The sequence below is a fragment of the Alosa alosa genome, chromosome 5 (assembly GCF_017589495.1).
Source record: "Alosa alosa isolate M-15738 ecotype Scorff River chromosome 5, AALO_Geno_1.1, whole genome shotgun sequence".
Classification (NCBI taxonomy): Eukaryota; Metazoa; Chordata; class Actinopteri; order Clupeiformes; family Clupeidae; genus Alosa; species Alosa alosa.
In genome coordinates this window covers 23,557,087-23,578,891 of record NC_063193.1, presented here as the reverse complement: position 1 = coordinate 23,578,891, position 21,805 = coordinate 23,557,087, and the positions used below count along the sequence as shown (strand labels likewise).

The following is a 21,805-nucleotide window of genomic DNA, read 5'->3' as shown; positions in this document are numbered from 1 at the left end:
CATTCAAAAGAAGACGCGTCAATATGACAGGCCACTGAAGGGGTTGTGGGAAATTGTATTTTAAAGGCTTAAAATCCACTTGCACTTTACATGTTTATCCTCAAAAGAGACACCAACTCCCATAATGCATATCGGGAAATGACGATTTTTCAGTAGCCACTGCTCCATGTCTCTTCATTAATGCAATAGCATAGCAGCCACGGTTTTTTTTCTCGAAGATTGCTTATTCTAAGGTATGGTGCTTTCTATTTTTCAAAATGAAAGCGAGATATTCGTAGGATACTGTATAAGGAGCATTACTCATATTATAATTATGACAGCAGCTCCGTCTGTTTCTGAAATACGTTAGGCACTACCTCTCGGCTAGCCAGCTAATGTCAGTGGTCTGTTGCTGGCTGTGTTGCGATGAAAGGTCCTGGCTGCAACATTAACAGACCATATTCCGTTATTGACAGGGACAGCCAGTCCTATCGAAAGTGTATTGACTGGAATTGACTGGTTTGTGTGTTTATTAGGCTCTGTGTGATTTAGTTTGAACATTTGTAAACATGTCTAATTATTTAGGCTAGTATTTTGACGTTTGACGCCAGGTGTTACCTGGCGACGTCTGTTTTTCTTAGCGAAGCAATGGAGCAGCTAATATAGTATATAATAACAATCTATAACATGGTGTTCTACATGCATGCCTGAATCTAATCAATCACTCATTTATCTGTAATGGATCAGTGGCAGTGAGTCAAGCCTAAACCGACAGCAGAGACATACTAACACGGTCGATGTGGAATACCTAACCATAAGAGCATACTAAACTCGAACAGTGTACAGTATACTGTGTAGCATATGTAGCTTGTCATCACGGATTTTAATTGTGTGACTGTAGGTGCTTGTGTGGGCTCTCTCACACACACGGTGTTTTACCGGCATTTAACCTCATTTGACCTTCTCTGCCCTAGAGAGGTGATTGCACTGCAGCTTCATCTCATTGTGTGTGTGCAGGCGTCTCCATGGTGATGAAGTCATCGGTGGAGGAGGATGATGCTGGCTGGAGTCTCGGAGTGCCAGAGAAGATGAGAAGCAATGCAAACTGGGTGGATATCACCCAGGATTTCAAAGCAGCCTGCAGAGGTGTGTGTGTGTGTGTGTGTGTGTGTGTGTGTGTGTGTGTGTGTGTGTGTATAAACATTTGCCAAGAGAGAAATACACCGTTCTGATTGTGTGATGAACATGCATCACTGTGTAAAACATACATCACATGTATTTTTCTCTTTTAGAGCTGAACCTCGGAGAGCTGCTCCATGACAAACTGTGAGTCCAGCGCTGATGAGCACAAATGCACCCATTCTGTACTATGCACATGCTCTTGCAGTTCATAACATATTATGATGTCATCATAGTGCCTCACAATAGTGAACACAGCCCCATGCACTCACTGTAGTGTGTGTGTGTGTGTGTGTGTGTCTAGGTTTGGGCTCTTTGAGGCCATGTCCGCCATCGAGATGATGGACCCAAAGATGGATGCTGGAATGATCGGTAACCAAGTGAACCGGAAAGTGCTCAACTTTGAGCAGGCTGTGAAGGTGCATTTCTTTTTGCTTCTTTATCCACTTATCTCTCTTATAAAGAACATGTTGAGTGGCATTAGAAGGAGAATTAGGATACAGATGATGGAGTAAAGGACTTGGTTTGCTGTGTTGTGTGTGCAGGAGGGGGCGATACGTGTACGAGACTTAAGTCTGCCCGAGCTCATCGGTATCATAGACACCTGCTTCTGCTGTCTGGTAACACACACACACACACATTTTCAGATTTTCTATTTCACTGGTTCTTAAGCCTTATAATAGGAATGCACTCCTATCAAGAAGAAAACACAAACACACACACACATGCCATCCATGCTTATACAAATAACCTAACATGCACACCGTAAAGACACATAATTGACACACAAACACACCTTTGTTTTCTTGTAATCTCTGTGTAAAACTCTTCTCCCGGTCTCTTCTGTGTCTCTCCCACAGATCACGTGGTTGGAGGGCCATTCTCTAGCGCAGACAGTCTTCACCTGCCTATATGTGCACAACCCAGAGATCATCCAGGACCCTCCCCTCAAGGCCTTCTGCCTGGGCCTGCTCAAGCTGTGTGACATTGCCCGTGACAAGATCAACAAGGCTGCTGTGTTCGAGGAGGTCAGACACACACACACACACACACACACACGCACACACTTTTTGGCTCTAGAGCTGAATCACATCTGGCTGCTGATCTGATCTCACTTGATTTGCACCCAAAGTTTACACCTGCTTTTTTGTTAAGTTGATGGATGTTCTTTCACCTTCTCAGTATATGCTCACACATACCATACAGTGTCATAATAATGATGCTGGTATTTCAGGAAGATTTCCAGGCCATGACCTATGGCTTTAAAATGGCTAACAACGTGACAGACCTGCGAGTAACAGGTGGGGTTTATGTCACAGATACACTATTGAACATTGGAATCAGTTTTCCAGATGACTTGTAATCTGAAATTTTACATTGTGTGTTTGTGTGATAACAGGCATGCTGAAGGACGTGGAGGATGACCTCCAGCGAAGAGTTAAGGTAAACAGACCTTTCAACTTTCAACTCAAGTCTTGAAAAATCTTGAAAATCTTACATTTGATCTGCCCATCCGTGTCTCACTCTCTCTACTCCTTTCTTTTGTCTTTCATCAACCCGTCACCTCTCTCTCTCTCTCTCCCTGTCTCCCTCTATCCCTCTATCACTCTCCCCTTCCTCTCCATCTCTCCCTCGTCCTCTTTGTCCCTCTCAGAGCACACGCAGCAGACAGGGGGAGGACCGAGATCCTGAGGTGGAGCTGGAGGTAATGTCCCTTTCCTCCTCCTCATCAGTGTGCCTCCAGGGGAATCACAACATGGATGCACTCAACTGCTTTAGCTCCCTGCATTAGTATCTTTGTTTGTAGTTGTATCTCTGTCAGTAACGTGTGTGTGTGTGTGTGTGTGTGAAATAGCATCAGCAGTGCCTGGCCCTGTTCAGCAGAGTCAAGTTCACACGTCTCCTCCTCACTGCACTCATTGCTTTCACCAAGAAAGAGGTACAAACCCTTCTACAGTGGCCTACACTACACAAATACACACTTATACAGCTGATTGATTGATTGATTGATTGATTGATTGATTGATTGATTGATTGATTAATTGATTGACAGACCAGTTCAGTGAGCGAGGCTCAGAAGCTGATGACTCAAGCAGCTGACCTCCTGTCTGCCATCCACTCAACTATTCATCATGGCAACCAACCCCATAATGACACCACTAAAGGAGGTAGGATTTTTTTTTCACCATGGAAACCAATATCAACCAGATGTTGGCGGTCGCCACGATAGAACAACATTTTACCTGTATCACGGACCGTAGCTTCAAATAACATTCTGTAATGGTGTGTGTGTGTGTGCAGATCACCCAATTATGATGGGATTTGAGCCACTGGTGAATCAGAGGCTCCTGCCCCCGACATTTCCTCGTTATGCAAAGATCATGAAGAGAGAGGAGATGGTGGAATACTTCAGCAAACTCATCCAGCGCATTATCACTGTCTGCAACATCATCAACACCACCAACCTGCATGGCATTCTGGTACACACACACACACACACACACACACACACACACACACACTCCTTAACATGCACATTGAGGTGGAACATGAACAGGCAGATGGAAATGATGGAGCACTTCAACAGATATATTCAGAATATCACCATATACCACCGCATTGTCTCTCTAATACAAATGTGGCTTCGTTTGTAGGATTTCTTCTGTGAGTTCAGTGAGCAGTCTCCTTGTGTGCTCTCCAGGTCTCTTCTGCAGGTAAGCCACATACTGTAGGCTGTGGCCAACTCCTATCAGATTGGTCCATTTTCAACATAATCAGTAGATCTTGGGAAATAAATGACACATTTTTGTGTTTGTGTGTGCTGTGTCTTTGTATGTGTGTTTTGCAGACGACGTTCTTAATTGACAATAAGAAAGTGTTTGGAACGCACCTCATGCAGGATCTCATCAAAGACGCCCTCCGAAGCTTTGTCAGTCCACCAGTCCTGTCCTCAAAGTAAGAGCCGTGTGTCTGTGTGTGTGTCTATGTGTGTGTCTGTGTGTGTGTCTCTCTGTGTGTGTGTGTGTGTGTGTGTGTGTGTGTGTGTGTGTTTGTTATGAAAGCATGTGAGAGAAAGAGAGAGTATGTGTGTGCGTGTGAGAGCTTTTAGGTCCTATTCTAACCATTTCTGTACTATGACATGTGTGTTTCCCTCTAGATGCAGTCTGTATAATAATCCCCAGGCCAAAGACTACATCGACTCCTTCCTCACACACTGTTCACGGGTATGTCATCGTCACACGTCCGTAGTGTTAGTGTGCAGTGTGCTGTGTGCTACTGGAATTGTTCTAGTTGTGTGTCTGTATATCTAGACGATGTGATTATGTGTGTTACAAATATGTATCATAATGTCCTACTGTATATGCTTATATGTTTATCTTTGGTTGTTTTTTGTTCATTCTATATCTTTATGGTGTTGTGATGACATTATATGACCTGATTTTATGTGTGAATATGCAGCCGTTCTGCAGTCTGATCCAGATTCATGGACACAACCGCGCTCGACAGAGAGACAAGCTGGGACACATACTAGAGGAGTTTGCCACACTTCAAGATGAGGTGTGTGTGTGTGTGTGTGTAAGACAGAGAGAGAGTCTAACTTTGACACACACAAAGCGGATCTGCTAAGCTGTAGTTACACCTGTCGTATCATTACTCACAGTCAGTGGCTGGTCAGCAAGGCGCCTGTGAAACCCAAAACTATAAACCCACACCCTGTTACCTAGGTAACTGAACCACTGTCGTCTGAGACTTGAGGGGTTGAGGTGTGTGTGTGTGTGTGTGTGTATGGGCAGAGAAAGTAGACTGTTAATGTGTTGAAATGTGTGTGTAACTGTGTGTGTAGGCTGAGAAAGTGGACGCTGCCCTCCACAGCCTGCTGCTGAAGCTAGAGCCGGGTCGGCAGCACCTGGCCTGCGTGGGCACCTGGGTTCTGTACCACAGCCTGCGCATCATGATCCTCTACCTGCTCAGTGGCTTCGAGCTCGAGCTGTACAGCACACATGAGTACTACTACATCTACTGGTACGTGTGTCTGTGTGTTATCAGGAACAAACTCAAATAGCCCCAGTTGTGGTGTTCTGTGTGTGTGGGTTATTTTAGTTTGACAGCAATTGCCTTGTGTGTGTGTGTGTGTGTGTGTGTGTGTGTGTGTGTGTGTGTGTGTGGGGAACAAACTCAAATAGCCCCAGTTGTGGTGTTCTGTGTGGGTGTAATTAGAGCGTGGCTACCCGACCCGAGCCCGACAAATATTTAGAAATTGTAGTCGGGTTCGGTTCGGGTTCGGACACATGGGGGCGATATGCATTGGAAGCTTTACATTTAAAATTCCTTATTATGTTGGGTAACCAACAGGTCTGCTTTACATGATGCAAACGTTTGTTTTTTGAGAATAAAGTAAAATGTAAAAAAGACCTAATAGCTTTCTTCCTGTGTGCAAGATTTGTTTATCGTGATAACGCATTTCAGGCATGCCGTCTGAAATGCACACGCGTTGTCACGACTACATAAACAAATGGTTATGCACATTTCGCACATATGCACATAAGCACAGTCTTGGGTGACGTTAAATCAGCCTATCAGGATATTTTAAGATTATTTGCGTTGCATAGCCTACCGGTAGGCTATAAGGGCGTCTCGTTCAACTGGATGAGGATTTCCTTGAGTTGCCCCAATTAACGTCGATATGGATCAGTGACGGAGGCACTGTAGTTTCAAAGACTGTTGCAGTTCATTTCAAGACTTTTCGTCAATGGTAAGACAATAATTCTATTTCAATAGGCTATGCTTGCGTGTGTTAATGTGCGCTGTGTGTGACCTGCGTGCGTGCACGTTCATCTGATTCTGTAGACAATTTCTTGTGTGTTCCGTTTAATGGGCTAAAAAGACAAATGTGAACGTTTAATCACTAGCATGGGAATAACTGAGGCGTCATCTGCGTCGGGCTCGGGTCAGGTTCGGACATAAAAATGAAAATGCCTGTCGGGTTCGGACGCAACTCTGTCGGACGCGGGCCGGGTTCGGACAGAAATTTGCGGCCCGATCCGCACTCTAGGGTGTATGTGCTATTTTAGTTTTTTATTTTATCAATTGCCATGTCTGTGGTTAGTGTGTGTGTGTGTATGTATGTGTAGGTCAATGTATGTGTCGATGTTTGTGTGTTGTATCAGGTATCTGTCAGAGTTTCTGTACGCATGGCTGATGTCAACACTGAGCCGGGCAGACAGCTCTCAGATGGCCGAGGAGAGGATCCTGGAGGAGCAACAGAAGGGACGCAGCAGCAAGAAGAGCAAGAAGAAGAAAAAGGGTGAGTAGAAAGTGTGTGTGTGTGTGTGTGTGTGTGTGTCTGCGTGTGCATGTGAATGAGTGATGAGCCCATATGGACGTATGGGGATGTCTAAAAGAGGGAGGCATAGATGTAATAATGTATGTGTGTGTGTTTTTTGATGTTGTTGTTATGGGTCCACAGCTCGTCCTCTAGGCAAAGAGATCACCATGAGCCAGGCCTACCAGAACATGTGTGCTGGCATGTATAAGGTAGTGCTCTCTCTCACATGCACGCAGAAACAAGCAATCAATAAGATCATTGGGAATAGACTAACCAGAGACTGCTCTCTTCTCAGTCAAACACTGCATGTTACTGTCTACATGGGTTTTGCTGTGTTTGTGTTCTTTGTGTTATTGTGTGTTTATGTGCTCTTATGTTCTATGTGTGTTTATGTGTTCTTTTCCTCTCCCTCACAGACTATGATAGCTTTAGATATGGATGGTAAGGTGCGTAAGCCTCAGTTTGAGCTGGACAGTGAACAGGTGCGCTATGAGCATCGCTTCGCCCCCTTCAACAGTGTGGTCACGCCCCCGCCCGTCCACTACATCCAGTTTAAGGTAAAGTTCTGACCTTTACACTATCACCTGTGACCGCTACACTCAGGTCCACTACATCCAGTGTAAATGTGATGGGCATACAGCATGCCCTTTAAGAAATAATAACATGAAAACCTATAATAATATAAAGCTAAATACTAAAGTTTACGTTTAAGCTTTTCAGAGGAAATGTCAGCACCTTCTGTCACACCCAAGGTGTTTCATGTGTTATAGGAGATGTCTGACTTGAAGAAGTACAGCCCCCCTCCTCAATCGGCAGACCTCTACATGGCGGCCAGCAAACACTTTCAGCAGGCCAAACTGATCTTGGAGAACATCACCAGCCCTGATGCAGAGGTCAGCCCCCCACAATATCCCCCACAATATCCCCCTCTTACTGTGCAGCATTAAAGGTTGTATTAGAGATAGCGGGGATATGTCACTTCTGTTGATGTTCAAACAAAACAGAGAGCTAGCTCGCTACTCCCTCCCCCTCCTTCCAGTGCAATTAAATCTCTCCTAAACACGCATCTCGTCGGTTATTGGTTGAAACACTTTATTTTGCCTTGTTGGTAGCAATTGTTTTTGTGTACAAATCTCGGAGCCTAGGCTGCCTACAGAGACGCGTTTTTTTGACGGCCTGCTTATGGGTCAGACAGCCTAGCGGATCGTTAGGAAAGATTAGATGAATGTGATAAATTATGTTGGGGCCTATTTTGGGCCTGAAATCACTGATACAACCTTTAAGGGAAAACTCTAAAAACAACCTAGAGTCTATTTTTGGTTTATGATGTGTAAACTTTTGTTGGGTACCAAAAAGACATCAGAGTAGTTTTGGGTTAGACCGCAATATGGATTTGCAAGTAAAAAGCATAGCCTTGAGGGCAAGCTCTCTGTCATCTTAATATGAACTAAGTTTATTACTTAACTCTGTATTTGTGTTTCAGGTCAATCGGATTCTCAAAGTTGCCAAACCAAACATTGTAGTGATGAAGCTGCTGGCAGGAGGACATAAAAAAGAGACTAAGGTAAATAGGTGTAGATCCTCTCTCTCCCCCACTCACACCACATCAGTTCCTCTAACTTCAATATGTTAAGTTGTTTAGTGCAGGTCATCTCCATCCCCGTCTGTGTCCTAGTGACAGGTTGTAATTATCCATCTGGTCAGAGCAGAGGTCGGACTGCCCCTCCCCCCGAGGCAGGAATGTAGAGCTGAAGGGCTTTATGACTCATTTCTCTCATATCCATCTCTCTTGGTTTCCTCCCTCTGCCCCAGGCACTGCCCGAGTTTGATTTTTCCGCGCACAAATATTTCCCTGTGGTGAAGATTATTTGAGGCCTCTCTACTGTGTGAGTGCACACAGACACACCTCTGCTGAAAGGACAAACCGTACGCTGGAACTCAGAACCCCCCTGAAGGTTGTTTATTCTCCTCAACACTCCAAAGACATCACTTCATCTTTCAACAACACAAATAAACATACAAACATCTAACAGTCAGTCATCCCAGCTGCCTAATACGCAATTTCATACAGAAGTTAATTTCAATGTTGAATAAAAGACTTGGTAATTAATATAAAAAGATTTACAGTGTCTTGTCTTCAAATTGGACTCCAGTTGGGTTAGGCTTGAATCAGAGCCCACAGCTTCGTTTGATGGAGTGGGAATTTGTTTGTGATCCACAACGAGGCCTCCCTCTTAATTTAGTCTTCTGAAAAGCCATCCATTTATCTTAAGCCACTCTTCAAAGTAAAGAAAAAGTTGACTACAACCAAACTAAAAAAATCAATCACATCAAGTCAGATGAGTTCTTGATACGAGTCCAGGAGTGAGGCCATGGGCCCAGTTGAAAAGTGAGAGGCTGCACTGGAAGCCTCAGGAAATGCTTGTAACCTCACCTTCTGTGGTGTGCGTGTGTGTGCAATTGAGTGCGCAAGTGAGTATATGGTGTGGTCTCAGTCCAGGGCAAGGGCTGCCTGTTTGTCGTCCTCAGATTCCGGCTCGTTCTCTTCATAGTCATCAAGGTTGTCAAGACCTCCCTCTTTCTCTGTAGACGCATAGATCAGATTTAATATGTTGCAAGGGGACAGGTAATGTTTAAAGGTTGTTTACACAAGCAGAGGGGGTCCAAGTGGGCCTGCCAGTCAAATCCAATGCGGGTGCATGTAAGAGCCTGTGTACCTGTGTTGTCTGCCTCCGTTTGGTCTGTGTACTCCACTGGGCCTTCACCAGGCATCAGAGCATCCTCTGGAGATACAGACCGATAAGATCCAGGTTTATTCAGTTTCCATTATGTAACAAACTTCCATTATGTAACAGACATTTATCATTTACAAACATGTACCTAGATTAATGTGAGCACAGAGCATCTTTACACGCAGGCAGAGAAAAAAAATAAGTTAAGATTTGAGTTTTCTTTTGAGTATATTAATAGTGTGTGTGTGTGTGTGTGTGTGTGTGTGTGTGTGTGTGTGTGTGTGTGTGTGTGTGTGTGTGTGTGTGTGTGTGTTCTCTAACCTCCAGTCAGTGAGAGTTTTGCGGCCTTCGCTGCATCAGGATTGGCAGTGGCCTTGGGGGGCTGCTCATCCTTCTGGCCAATCACACTCATGTCCCCGCCCAGCTCCTGAGCAATGGCGTTGTCCTTCACATCAGCAGCTGGCGTCCTCTGAGTGGGTGTTGCACCTGAGCCCACAGAGCACAAGACAAAAACAGCCTGAGCACGAGGGCACGTGGAGAGGCATGCATCTTCATTTGTCTGACTGAGGGACTCAGTAGCTCTGTCTGTTTCTTAGGGGAGCTAGATGTAGAGAAGCATTGCTGCAGAGTGATTCATACCATCATTTACCACGATGTCATTGCTCTTCAGCTCGGCGAGGTTCGGGGCTTGGTCAGCCTGCGTTTCTGCCACCGACTGGGTGGGCTGTTCGGCCTGGGCTGTCCTGTTGGCTGAATCCTCATTATTGGCCTTAGGGTTGCCGACACTGAGTGGGGCGTCTTTCTGGGGAGACACGGCAGGATTTGTCTACACACACACACACACACACACACACACACACGTAAATACAAGTGGACAAGTAGCTCACAAGAGGTCCCATAGTAAAATAAACAATAAGCCCCAAGAGACTGTGGGTTACAAATATTTTAGAACAGCTAAGGAGTGCTGTTAGGCACAATGCGAAGTGGGGTGTTTAAGACTCACTTTTAGCTGTTCTAATCTTTCAATAATTCAAAAAATTTTGCTGTTCTCAAATCATTTAGCTGTTCCAAAATCAGACCTACAGCCTCCCGGCTCCATCTGCCCCAGCTAATACATATACTGTACCTGGCATGGATTCATAATAAAGTAAACACATAGAAACAAACATGCAATAACTTATTTATATAAATCACTACTAATAATATAGTTGTAATAATGTAGTTCAAATAATGTAGTTCTTCGGCAATAATGGTTGCCAAGTAACAAACAGATGCAGCGGCTGATTTTGCTTGGCATGGCGACGTTATTAACAGGTGTAGGTTTGCAGTGTTTTAAAACAACTTTAAACGCAGCTTAACCAATCATTACTAAAACAGAGGGTTCTGGTCTTTGTTTCTGATTGGTTGAGCTGTGTTCCTAAGATTAGATTTGTGTTCTGAGTTGGTCCTCACCTGTAGGTTCTTCTCTTGCTTTTTCTGAGCATCCTTTGCAGCCGCAGCCATCCTCTCCTCACAGTCCTCCTTCAAGGCCAGTATCTGTGTGTTACACTGGGCACTGGGCACACACACAAACACACACACACAAACAAACAAACAAACAAACAAACAAGACTTGTTTGACAAGTTTTGTATTCAAGGGGTTTCATGTACTGATAGTGAATGGGCATTTTAATTATGGGAGGTTTTAATCACTCACTTTTGGCTTATCTATGAGTGTTTGTGTTTCTATCAGATTCTCCCCAAACAGTGACTGGCGGTGTAAAAAAATGCCATGTCACTGTTGCAGCCATGCTGAATTGCACTCCTAGGGCTAATGCTAAACAGCTGTTCCCAGAGCCCCCAGGCCCCTGCATTGAATCTCCATTTGAGTCTCCATTTGAGCTTCTGTCCAGAATGGCTCCTGTTGCTATGAGATCTGCTCTTCTCTGCTTCCCTGTTGATTATCTTTGCTGTTCTCCTCATGTGCTCCTGTCCTCCCTGCTTATGATCTTAATACCAGGCTGAGCTCAGGCAGATGTGTGTATATTTGTGTCAGGAGGGAACTATAAAAAAAACATAAATGTAAAGTCCAATATTACTGAGCAACACCAGTTTCAAGGCACCACCCTAGCCATTGACACACTGCTCAAACATTCACACCACATTTATTCAGTCTTTTCCTGTTTGAATGTGAGTGTGTTTGTGTGAGAAAGAGAGAGAGAGAGAGAGACATGCACAAAGAGAGAGTGAGACTCACGTGTCATAAGTGAGTTTGTTGTTGAGTGTGTTCACAGAGCTTTGACACGTCTGCAACTCTTTCCGAAGCTTTTCCAAATTATCAAGCGAAGACTTCAGCTGGTCTATGGAGAAACAGAAGACAGGCAGGCAGAGCGTGATTCCATGTGATCCACTCACTGTGTTCCGTGTACATTTACTCCAGCGGCAGCACCTTGTGTGGGCTGGGGCAGGTCAGCAGCAGGTGTAGTAAACATCATTAATGAGATTTCACAGCTCTACAGGGGAATAGCCCCAGTGGACTAACACCAGAAGACAAATAGAGAGGACGTGAAAATATCTGGGCTCAGGTTTTGTGGAGGTGTGTGTGTGTGTGTGTGTGTGTGTGTGTGTGTGTGTGTGTATTGCTTACTCTTCACGTCCTGTACGGTTTTGGAGCAAGATGATACGTTGATGTGAAGCGTGGCCTGAAACACAAAGATCAGTGATGCATGTTAATCCACTACACACCCACAGATGACAGAATCCTATATGTGCGTTTGGGTCCGTCCCTTTGAACAGTGCGTGTGTTGAGTTCACAAACTGATAGTGCCAGTATGGGTACTCTGCTCTGCAGCCTCAGCAGTCTTGTCTCTGGTGATTGTGTGTGTGTGTGTGTGTGTGTGTGTGTGTGAACCTCTTGTCTCTGGTGGTTGTGTGTGTGTGTGTGTATACCTCTTGGTTCTGGTGTGTGTGTGTGTGTGTGTATACCTCTTGATTCTGGTGGTTGTGTGTGTGTGTGTATGAACCTTTAGTCTCTGGTGGTTGTGTGTGTATGTGTATGAACCTTTAGTCTCTGGTGGTTGTGTGTGTGTATGTGTATGAACCTTTAGTCTCCGGTGGTTTTGTGTGTGTGTGTGTATATGAACCTTTAGTCTCTAATGGTTGTGTGTGTGTATGTGTATGAACCTTTAGTCTCTGGTGGTTGTGTGTGTGTGTATATGAACCTTTAGTCTCTGGTGGTTGTGTGTGTGTATGTGTATGAACCTTTAGTCTCTGGTGGTTTTTGTGTGTGTGTGTGTGTGTGTGTGTGTGTGAACCTTTAGTCTCTAATGGTTGTGTGTATGTATGTGTATGAACCTTTAGTCTCTGGTGGTTGTGTGTGTGTGTGTGTGTGTATGAACCTTTAGTCTCTGGTGGTTGTGTGTACCTCTTGTCTCTGATGCTGCTCCTCGAGCTCTCTGATCTGCTGACTCTGGCGTCTCATCGTCTCCTCCGCCTCCTCCCATCTCTGGGAGACCTCCTCTCTATCTGCCTCACCTCTCCGCACACGCGTTTCCAACTCATACACTTGCGCCTATGGGTGAACCAAATGGAGATATGTTCATCTAGTGAATGGTCTCTGCTACACATGCGTAGCACCTATGTGATTACATCAGTATGTTATATTTTTGATTTGTTCACTAGGCGATGCATTTCCTGGGTATCAAATCCATGGTGTCTACCTCCTGAGCTACAGGAACTGTCCCAAAGAGGACAAAACATGAGGTCAAAGCCACAAAACTGCACTTCACAATGTTCACATGTGTCTGCAAAATTTAGCTAACAGGAGACTAAGCATAACTCACTGGTGAGAGGAAAAAACTGCATATCTATTGTGTTCATCCTGCAACTTGATACAAACTAATCACCTGTAGTTCCGTGTTGCGGGAGTTCGCCACCCAGTAGTTAAATCCCAAGACGAGGATGCATGTGGTCAAAGCAGCAATCAGTAGTGGAGGAGACCGGCCGACTCGCCGCCCGTTCCCGAGAGCACCCATCGATGCTCTCGCTTTAACACGTAAAAGAAAAAAACAAGAGTACGCCTAGTTAACTTATTGTTAATCCTCCTTTTACAAAATGTAGACCAGTGACATGATCAGTACACAATGAATACCATTCCCTTCCCAGCCCCATGTCCGACAATTAAGTTATATTTACAGCAGCGCCGGAAGCGCACACGTCAACATACAGTATAATTTTCAGATAACGTAGATAATTTTACTTTCAATTGAATGAAGTGATTACCCCAAATGAACACCAAATATGTTAGCGAAGCGAACTACAGTGTGGCCTAAGTGATACAGTATCAATCTTTTCAGATTAGTTAGTTAGTAGTTTGTTTACTTGAGACGCCATTCAAGGACACCACTGGATAACAAGAAACAATTGACCGAACGTTAGCAGCTAGTCTCAACCATATGGCTAAACTGAATATTGCTATTCTACATTAAAATGTATTACAAATGTTAACCCTTCGATGGAACAGCAATTTTGAATATTGACACCATGCACTAGTTCATTTGAAGTCCCAAAGCTGATTTGGCTAGCCAACGATAGCTAACCTAGCTGTGTCGACACAGACATCACGATGCACTAACATTGTTCTCGAGATACTGGCATCGCCCCAGGTCTCACCTTTTCAGTCGATGGAATATTGTCAGTACTGATGATTTACTCGAGATGCTCGAGAACTATGCGGCAAAATATTCCAGTCTCAGTGCACAGGTCAGCTCTCCAAGCAAACGCACACGGAAGTCCTGACGACAGGATTGCTCTAGCAAACTGAGATGGAATTGCAGTCAGTGCTCTGGAGTCTTTTGTCAGAGACGTGTCCAGTATTGACCTTCACCCGCTAGAGGGCGCTTCCCAACACAATTCCAATTTACAACAGACATGCTGAAACAGCTAGGTCAGTCATGCCTCCAACTCGCCACAGCATCCCACCACTCAAACACAAACTGAAATGTACCCTGTTGATCTAAGAACAAACTTCTATGGCCATTTCGTAGAATCCAAAATTTCGTAGTATCCAATATTCAGAAATACTTTTACATCACTATTTTACAATACATCACTATTAGTCCTCAAACAGACACGTTGTCACACACCGGACACCATGACCACAGTAGTACAAAGTATGTACAAAATGAACTGTTTATTTTTTAGTCCAAAACACAGTATTGTAGAACTTATAAACAAATTCCTTTCAAAAAAATCAATAAATAATTCAATAATTCTGGCAAGATTGCCAAGATGAAAGATGGGCAACTGAAAAAACAACAACTGTATTTGTCAGAACTATGAGGAAAGTGAAAGAGATTCTAGGAGCTGGGCAGCCCCACCCTCCCCCTCTGCCCCAGTGAAATGTTTAGTATACAATCCCTTTGAGCCGTGAGACCCATTACTATGGGAACTGTATTGTCTGAGCACGTTGCTATGACCACTGCTGTCACTGGAGTGGTTGTTTCTGGGGCTGATATGAGAGCTGTTACTGCGAGAAGCTCTGCCCTTTGGGCCACTGCCATGGGAACTGCTGCCACGGGAGACACTGTCTTTGAGGCCATTGCTATGGGAGTTGGAGCCACGAGAGCCATCATCTCGCACACGCTTGACATTGGTAGAACCATCGCTGAGAGAGCCAACACTCCGGGGAGTGGACTGCTGGGAGCGTACAATCTCTGGAGCAGGCGAGGACAGGTAGCGCCCATCATGCACTTCCACTTCTACACCAGCGGGGGCAGCAGCTAGGCGAGAGGGCCCAGGATGAGGCTCCAACGGTGGAGAGCAGGAAGGTAGAGACCTGGGGGACCCAGGAGCACCAGGTCCCATGGGCTTCTGCTAAGAGACAACAGCACTTCAGTCAAAGCCAGCAGCGACATACAGGCAAGCCTGCAGAGAGTGTGCCAACACTCCAACTTCTCCCTCACTGACCTGCTAGGACATACTCATGAATTAAGATTTGTCCACTTCATACATCCTTCATACTACACTGCTTACCATGGAAACGGCCTCCAGATCTCCTGCTCCTCCTTCAATTCCTCGTCCAGTGGATGATAGCTGTGGCCGCCCCATCACACTGAAGTCTGATTGGTCAATTCCCACCATAGAGGCAAGCTGGCCGAGACTATAAGAGAGGATGACTGCATCAGATACTGCACGCAATTAAAGTTCAACTTCTATGGGTGTGTGAAGGAGGTATGGACACATTTAAGATGACTAGACTGTATGTGTGTTTACAAATACTTTACATACAATGTATTATGTTCCGAAGTGCAAAGTGTGGTGGTGTATGTATGCAGGAACACAGCATTACCCAGCTTCAGACAGCAGGTTGAGGAAAGCGTTGAACTTGGAGAAGGAGGATTCAATGCTGTCTAGGACCGTGTCATCCAGCAGAGCAGAGTTGGCAGGGTTCTCCACCACCTCCGAAAGGGACGAGTTCATGTTCCGCAGGCGGGCATTCTCCAGCTCAAGCTACAAGCACCAAAGCAAGCACATACCATTTTCTGGTGAGAGGACAGTTTATTGGTGTTTTATGCCCCCAACGTTGTCTTCGAGCCAGCGCTGCCTGGAAGGCACTAGGGTTAGCCATGGGTTAAGGTTAGGGTTAGGGTTGGGGTTGGGTTTGGTCAGCGGTGGCAGCGCTGCCTGGAAGACGACGTTGGGGGCATAAAACACCATCGAGCTATCGGACATGTCTGCTATGAGGGTATGTCGGAACTGTAGCAATAAAGTTTGGTGGTTATGTGTGTACCTCTACCAAACGGGAGTTGGCTCTCAGTCTGGCATTTCTCTCCTCTGTGAGTCTGAGTCGACACTCCTCTAGCTCCACCTGTTGATCACTAACAGTTACTGCAAATACACACCCATATCTTACCTGTTATGTACTGTGACTAAAGCTCACACAACAGTTTCTTCACCTCTGTGCATTGTGTATATTGTTCATAATGTACCTTAAGTCTGTTGTACTGGCTGCTAGAGATTTGTTCGTGGCCACTCAGTGCCACTGAACTCTGGGACTCTGATTCGGTCTCCTCTGGGTCGGTCTCGGACTCAGTTTCCAAGGTGACTTTGACTGACGCAGCACCCTGATGTGGTTACAGATACCATATTCAGTAACATCACAATCATTGTGTTATCACGCTTCTACTATGGCCTGTGTGTGTGAGGGTGTGTGTTCTTACTGAAATGGGACTGGAGGCTATACAATGGCATAAAGAGTGATGTCATCAGCATGCGACACTCACCTGAAAGCTGTACTCAGGTGTAGCGGAGGTCGCACCCCTGTTGAAACAGTTTTGGTAAAGAGTATAACTAGTTGTGTTTGAAATGTCATGCTGTGTTTTGGTTGACAGAGAGAACTCCAACTCTGGCTGTCAGAGAGGAACACAAAAGACAAGCCTGAATTCAGGAGACATGCAATGCAATTATTCATTTTGTGTCATTGCAATGACACAAAACCAGGAGGTCAAACAAACAAAAAGAAAAACACTCCACACAAGTCTCACACACAGACTATTACAAAGAGTGCTAGTGCTGGCACATACTGTAGGTGTTGTGCATGTGCGTTTGAACATGTGTGTGTTGGATCTGTTTTACCTCTTTTTCCCTGCCCGTGCAGCAGTGCGCCATGGAATGCACCCAGAGGAGACAGGCCGGGACGATCCAACACTCACCTGGGATGCTTTACTCGAGCCTACATACACACACACACAGTCACATGCATTGACACCAGGAATCACACAGTTACACACACATGCATGCACACACACATACGTGCTTTAGTGCAAAGGCCCACATATAAAACAAAAACAGGCAGATAATGGAGCTGAAGAGATTCTGTTCCCTGGAGGAGTCTGTGTCCTGTGTGTGCGCTCACAAATACACTACTGCAGTGCTCATGTATGGAACATGGCAATAGTTAACTGAGACTCTGTTTGAGTGTGTGTGAGTGTGTGTGTGTGAGTGTGTAGTGTACACGTGGTCTCACCTCGTCTGATTTTACCAGCACTACTCCTTTTCCCCACCCTGACCTTCTGAGCTTCCCTTATGGCTTGGGGTTTGATCCACAAGTACTGTTCACAAACACAGACATAAACAACATTACGACAATCACATATATACTGTGGCAAACATTAACATTTATTTACAAATCTATAAAACATCCATTCAAATCTACAATTTACAGATGCACAATAGTCATAAGCATACCAACTCCAGCACAACACAAATCACAGACAGTTGGTACCTGAGAGTTTTGTCCTTTCGTGTTCATGAGCACTCGTGTGATGATGTCTTTGACCAGAGAGCTTTCTGTTGGAGGGATCAGAATGAAGAGCAGTACACACGCACATACACACGCACACACAGAAGCATTGAAGACCAAAATGAAGTACTGAAGAAAAAACTGACAACAAGAAAGCCTTCAGCCTCTCTCATCCATGAACATATACACACTTACCCACAAGTGGATTGTTCCTGATATCCAGCACATGAAGGCACTGATTTGATTGGAGCGCGTGCAGCAGTGAGCGCGCCCCGTCATCAGACAGACCACACTTCTGCAGATCCACAGCTGCAGAGACACAAGCACCTATGAGGTTCACTTCTCCTCTTCATGCTAACAGTACCCTGTCTAACTCTCAATTACATCTATTCTGTGCTCTGGAAGTTTACATCACTCTGACATTATAACAAGTGTATGTGTGTGTGTGTGTGTGTGTGTGTGTGTGTGTGTGTGTGTGTGTGTGTATGTGTGTGTGTGTGTGTGATCTCTTGCTGACCTTTCACCCACAGGTCTTCAGCCAGCTCTCGAGCGAGGGCAGCCGCTCCCTGGTCCCCGATCAGGATGTTTCCGTTAAGTGTGATGCGCCTGAGCCCGCTCATGCCCTCAAACTCGGCCTTCCTGTAGCGCAGCGACTCTGCCCACGCCGTGCTGTGTCTACGCACTGCCTGGTGCTGCACAGAAAACCCACTAGTCACCGCAAAAGACCCTGCTCAACAGACTCATCATACAACGCATGATTATGCCTAGCTCACCAAGGTGGTGGTGCATGGTCAGTACTGTCAGTATTGTCAGTACAGTACTGACTGACTAAAAAAGTTTATTTTCATGAAATAAATCATATTAATTGCTAAACATACAAATATTGTTTCCTCAGTAAATTAAGGTTCAGGACAAAATCAGGACAACCAAATTGTTTTCTTGGTAGTAGTTTTTTTTGATAGATGAATGAGCTGGGAACTGACCCTGAGGATAATGGATACTGCTGAAGCAGGTCACACATAAGAGTTAGCAGTAAAAGCTCCAACAAGCTTTTCTGTTGTTGCTAGTAGCAACTGTAAACACAAAGTGTATGACACATGTGCTCTTGGCCGTGTCAGCTGAAAAGGTGTGTGAGTGTGTAAGAGTGTGTGTGGTACCTTGATGATATTGGCAAGGTGCTCCGCTCCCTGCCAAGTGACGTTGCAGCTGCTGAAGTCCAGACTCTTGATGGAGGAAGAATACTTCACACTCTGGCAGATGACTGACAACACGGGGGAAAACACGCGAGGAATATGAGCATGGATGACCACAATCTCAACTGTGTCAACTGTCCACGTGCAGGTGTTGAGTGGGTGTACTCACTCTCCAATCCCTGGTCTGCTATAGGACACTGGGCAAGAGACAGATTCTCCAGTGATGGACTCTTAGCCAAACCCTGCAAGCATGAAAAATAAAAACGTTCATACACGCAAACTTTTACGCAAACTATATCTTCTGTTTCCACTGGTATTGGTGTGTTGATTTGTGCAGGTGCTTGAAGACCATTCTGTTTTGGTGTGTGTGTGTGTGTGTGTGTGTGTGTGTGTGTGTGTGTGTGTGTGTGTGTGTGTGTGTGTGTAAAAAGCAACCTTGTACATGTATAAAGGTGTATAAAGGTGCTTTTGCTTGAGGTTTGTGCTATGTGGTGTACGTGTGTGTGTGTGTAAAAAGCAACCTTGTACATGTATAAAGGTGTATAAAGGTGCTTTTGCTTGAGGTTTGTGCATGTGTGGTGTACGTGTGTGTGTGTGTGTGTGTAAAAAGCAACCTTGGTGAGAGCTGTGAGGTCTCTGTCTCTAAGGGGAAGGCCATTAAGGTGAAGAGAGTGGAGACGTTCTGACACACACAGGCACTTATGCACAGCTCGACACAGAGCCAGTGTGACACTCCTAGAGTGCACTGCCGGAGTCTTCCTCCGCCCAGACCACTTCACTGCACCTGCAATACATACACACACACATAAACTAAACACACAAGGACGCAGTGCACTCAAACTCTGTACACTGTAGAGAGGCTATGCAGTACGTGGACTTACCCTGAGCCCCAAAGGTAGACAAGTGGGTACTTTTGATGGCAACATGATGGAGCTGCTTATTGATGGAGAGCGCATTCAGAATGGGAGTCCAGTCGGTCAAGTGAACGTGATCTCCATTGAAGTCAAGCATCCCTTGGCTCAGGTGCACCTTCACCGCTGCCACAGGGCATGACCCCTGCACTGCACAAGAGTCATCGTAGTAACTTTCAAAATCAAGTGCCCCACGCCGTCGATTCTGAGCCGACTCCAGCATAGCGCTCCTGAAACAAGTACAGGCAGGGATGGTCAATGGCATGGTCAATGGCACCCTTCGCCCTTTAAGTCATTTTATTTACGTTATTAAGTTAAACCTTTTTGTGTGATTTGTTCTAACATCAGCCATGCTGCTAATGCCATTCTCAAAGGACAGATGCATGTGCATTCTATCCACAACAGTAGTTTCTTTCGGGCTCTTATGGTTTTATTTTCATCTGTCAAGGACAGACAGGACTTTCACAAACACAGGGAAAGTTCTCAAACAGAACCACAGGAGGACGCATTCACCCTTCATATATCGATTTTGTGATAAACCAGCCTTAAACTCATTTTGGACACATGAAATACACATACTGCGACCTCAATAACAAGAATACCGAAAATCCGTCATAACACTGCAGTGCATAGAATCTCCTGATGTTAAGTTACAGACTTTCTGGCTAACATCTTGGCTAGTTAGTAAGATAAGTTACTGCATATCGGCATATGGCAAGATAACATTAATCAGATAATCAAGCTCATAATGACAACAGAAAGTACGTTATGCATATCCGGGGATTTCTAAACAGGCTGTTGAATCAAGGTCCTTCTCTGCTTGACAAATACAACATTAACGTTAACATTTGGTTACATTAGTAGTAACGTGTAAAGTTTAGTTCCGTAACTTTATCACGTTCAAAAGTGAAATTCTTGATAGCTAGCCAATTTCGCCAACATTAAGCCCGATACAGTACAGAAGAAGACGTACCGTTGGCTAACGTAGGTCCTAGCTTGACTGGCTAACTTATCGATAGGTAACTTGGCTAACATTGTCTGAATCTGTTATCTTTTCAGCTAATGTTACAAGATCATGGGAAGTAACGTTACTGGAATGTTTATCTGTTCACTTAATTGTTTATGCTATACAAGACAACTAATATTGTCTGGCACATCTTACCACCACCTGTGAATGTCTGTTTGTTGTTTCGGCGGTTTCTAAGCGTCCTTAGCATTTGCATTTGCCATGGGAGAAGTGTCTGACATGCAAACCGCGGAGTTGATTTGAACAGGAGTACTGGTTCACACAGCGATTGGTCACTAAAAGATATATGACGCTGTGGTTGGTCCATACATTTTGGTCGCCCTATGTTGATTCAGCCAAAAGAAAAAAGAAAAAAAAAACTATACAAACCTCTTTCTTTTTTCCCTAGATCTGCACAAATATCTTGCCAAAATAAAATCAAATGCCAATATCTTGAATCTATCTTTTTACATAGACTAAGTAAAACTAGATGTACCGCATAGCGGTACAAAATATGACCGCCGCTCAGTCCTGTACATCCGTTCCGCGAAAATAAAGCACACTTCAATTTGTCTCCATATTTTACTCCATCCCCCACTCTTGAAACTTTTGTGTATGCTTGTTTGGCATGCCTGAGTGTGTGTGCGGCTGCACAGAAAGTAGCCTACTGGTGCTGAAAAGGTGAATAGATTGTAGAATAGCCAAAGAAGATGTAGCATTGTTATAAAACCTTTAAAATCTATCTAACAATCACAAGTAGGGCAGTTCATCACAGTTCATCCTTTGCAACTGGATTGATGAAAGGTCACTTACACCTGTAGGCTACATTGTATTTGGGAAAAGCAAAAGGTATCAGCATAATGTTATTTATTTATTTATTTATTTTTTATGTATTTTTAAACAAAACATCTCTGTCAGTTCCATGCCGTTTTCAACAGCTATCAAAAACAAAGGTCATTTTGGATGGATGGATTTTTTTGTGAATGTTTCTTCTTCTACATAAGATTTTAGTCATCTTTAGTTCATGTAATACTTTATTGTCAATGCACAAATTAAGTAACAGTAGTCTGAAACGTTATTGTTAATGCACAAATTAAGTAACAGTAGCCTAGTCTGAAACGAAATGCTGTTTTACATCTAACCAGTGGTGCAAATAACTGACATGTCCAAATGGGCCTTGATGAAATGCGTCGCTAGA

At 44.6% G+C, this 21,805-nt stretch overlaps 3 protein-coding genes across 7 annotated transcripts; 1 reads left to right on the top strand and 2 right to left on the bottom strand.

Moving 5' to 3' along the window:
* The first annotated feature begins 67 nt into the window (after positions 1 to 67).
* naa35 (N-alpha-acetyltransferase 35, NatC auxiliary subunit) lies at positions 68 to 8,602 on the top strand. 2 transcript variants are annotated; one of them, XM_048242466.1, is made up of 23 exons: positions 68 to 233; positions 997 to 1,125; positions 1,272 to 1,305; positions 1,463 to 1,577; positions 1,704 to 1,778; positions 2,019 to 2,186; positions 2,393 to 2,459; positions 2,558 to 2,601; positions 2,813 to 2,863; positions 3,014 to 3,097; positions 3,212 to 3,326; positions 3,460 to 3,638; positions 3,813 to 3,872; positions 4,007 to 4,113; positions 4,316 to 4,382; positions 4,618 to 4,716; positions 5,003 to 5,181; positions 6,327 to 6,463; positions 6,626 to 6,693; positions 6,901 to 7,041; positions 7,255 to 7,377; positions 7,968 to 8,048; positions 8,297 to 8,602. In XM_048242466.1, exons 2-23 carry the CDS (start codon positions 1,005 to 1,007, stop codon positions 8,354 to 8,356), a joined length of 2,175 nt encoding a protein of 724 aa, XP_048098423.1. In that variant the 5' UTR covers positions 68 to 233; positions 997 to 1,004; the 3' UTR covers positions 8,357 to 8,602. The 2 variants fall into 2 exon arrangements, with proteins under 2 accessions (XP_048098423.1, XP_048098424.1); XM_048242467.1 differs by having other exon boundaries at positions 954 to 1,125.
* golm1 (golgi membrane protein 1) lies at positions 8,423 to 14,067 on the bottom strand. Its single transcript, XM_048242469.1, has 10 exons — positions 13,867 to 14,067; positions 13,101 to 13,240; positions 12,620 to 12,766; positions 11,843 to 11,897; positions 11,453 to 11,555; positions 10,669 to 10,771; positions 9,856 to 10,042; positions 9,538 to 9,702; positions 9,202 to 9,267; positions 8,423 to 9,067 (listed from the first exon to the last, which is right to left on the bottom strand). The coding sequence occupies exons 2-10, from the start codon at positions 13,227 to 13,229 to the stop codon at positions 8,976 to 8,978; spliced, it is 1,047 nt and encodes a 348-aa protein (XP_048098426.1). The 5' UTR covers positions 13,230 to 13,240; positions 13,867 to 14,067; the 3' UTR covers positions 8,423 to 8,975.
* Positions 14,068 to 14,360: 293 nt separating this feature from the next.
* Positions 14,361 to 20,868, bottom strand: cep78 (centrosomal protein 78). 4 transcript variants are annotated; one of them, XM_048242463.1, is made up of 16 exons: positions 20,764 to 20,868; positions 19,572 to 19,831; positions 19,305 to 19,474; positions 18,860 to 18,932; positions 18,655 to 18,758; positions 18,015 to 18,189; positions 17,693 to 17,806; positions 17,480 to 17,544; positions 17,222 to 17,306; positions 16,831 to 16,927; positions 16,479 to 16,515; positions 16,185 to 16,319; positions 15,986 to 16,063; positions 15,545 to 15,705; positions 15,229 to 15,355; positions 14,361 to 15,069 (listed from the first exon to the last, which is right to left on the bottom strand). In XM_048242463.1, exons 2-16 carry the CDS (start codon positions 19,822 to 19,824, stop codon positions 14,530 to 14,532), a joined length of 2,214 nt encoding a protein of 737 aa, XP_048098420.1. In that variant the 5' UTR covers positions 19,825 to 19,831; positions 20,764 to 20,868; the 3' UTR covers positions 14,361 to 14,529. The 4 variants fall into 4 exon arrangements, with proteins under 4 accessions (XP_048098420.1, XP_048098419.1, XP_048098422.1 ...); XM_048242462.1 differs by having other exon boundaries at positions 20,767 to 20,861; XM_048242465.1 differs by having other exon boundaries at positions 14,361 to 15,066; positions 20,767 to 20,861.
* Between the last annotated feature and the right edge of the window lie 937 nt (positions 20,869 to 21,805).

Bases quoted from the DNA above. Each gene is read 5' to 3' on its own strand.
- golm1 (XM_048242469.1), bottom strand. From the start codon at position 13,229: ATGGGTGCTCTCGGGAACGGGCGGCGAGTCGGCCGGTCTCCTCCACTA. The intron at 10,772-11,452 runs GTGAGTCTCACT...GTGTGTGCCCAG, and splicing joins AACAAACTCACTTATGACAC to TGCCCAGTGTAACACACAGA. The intron at 9,268-9,537 runs GTTAGAGAACAC...CTGTATCTCCAG, and splicing joins AAAACTCTCACTGACTGGAG to AGGATGCTCTGATGCCTGGT.
- cep78 (XM_048242463.1), bottom strand. From the start codon at position 19,824: ATGCTGGAGTCGGCTCAGAATCGACGGCGTGGGGCACTTGATTTTGAA. The intron at 18,759-18,859 runs GTGAGTACACCC...CCGTGTTGTCAG, and splicing joins AGCAGACCAGGGATTGGAGA to TCATCTGCCAGAGTGTGAAG. The intron at 16,064-16,184 runs GTACATTATGAA...AGTGATCAACAG, and splicing joins GCCAGTACAACAGACTTAAG to GTGGAGCTAGAGGAGTGTCG.
- naa35 (XM_048242466.1), top strand. From the start codon at position 1,005: ATGGTGATGAAGTCATCGGTGGAGGAGGATGATGCTGGCTGGAGTCTC. The intron at 2,460-2,557 runs GTGGGGTTTATG...GTGTGATAACAG, and splicing joins GACAGACCTGCGAGTAACAG to GCATGCTGAAGGACGTGGAG. The intron at 3,327-3,459 runs GTAGGATTTTTT...GTGTGTGTGCAG, and splicing joins TAATGACACCACTAAAGGAG to ATCACCCAATTATGATGGGA.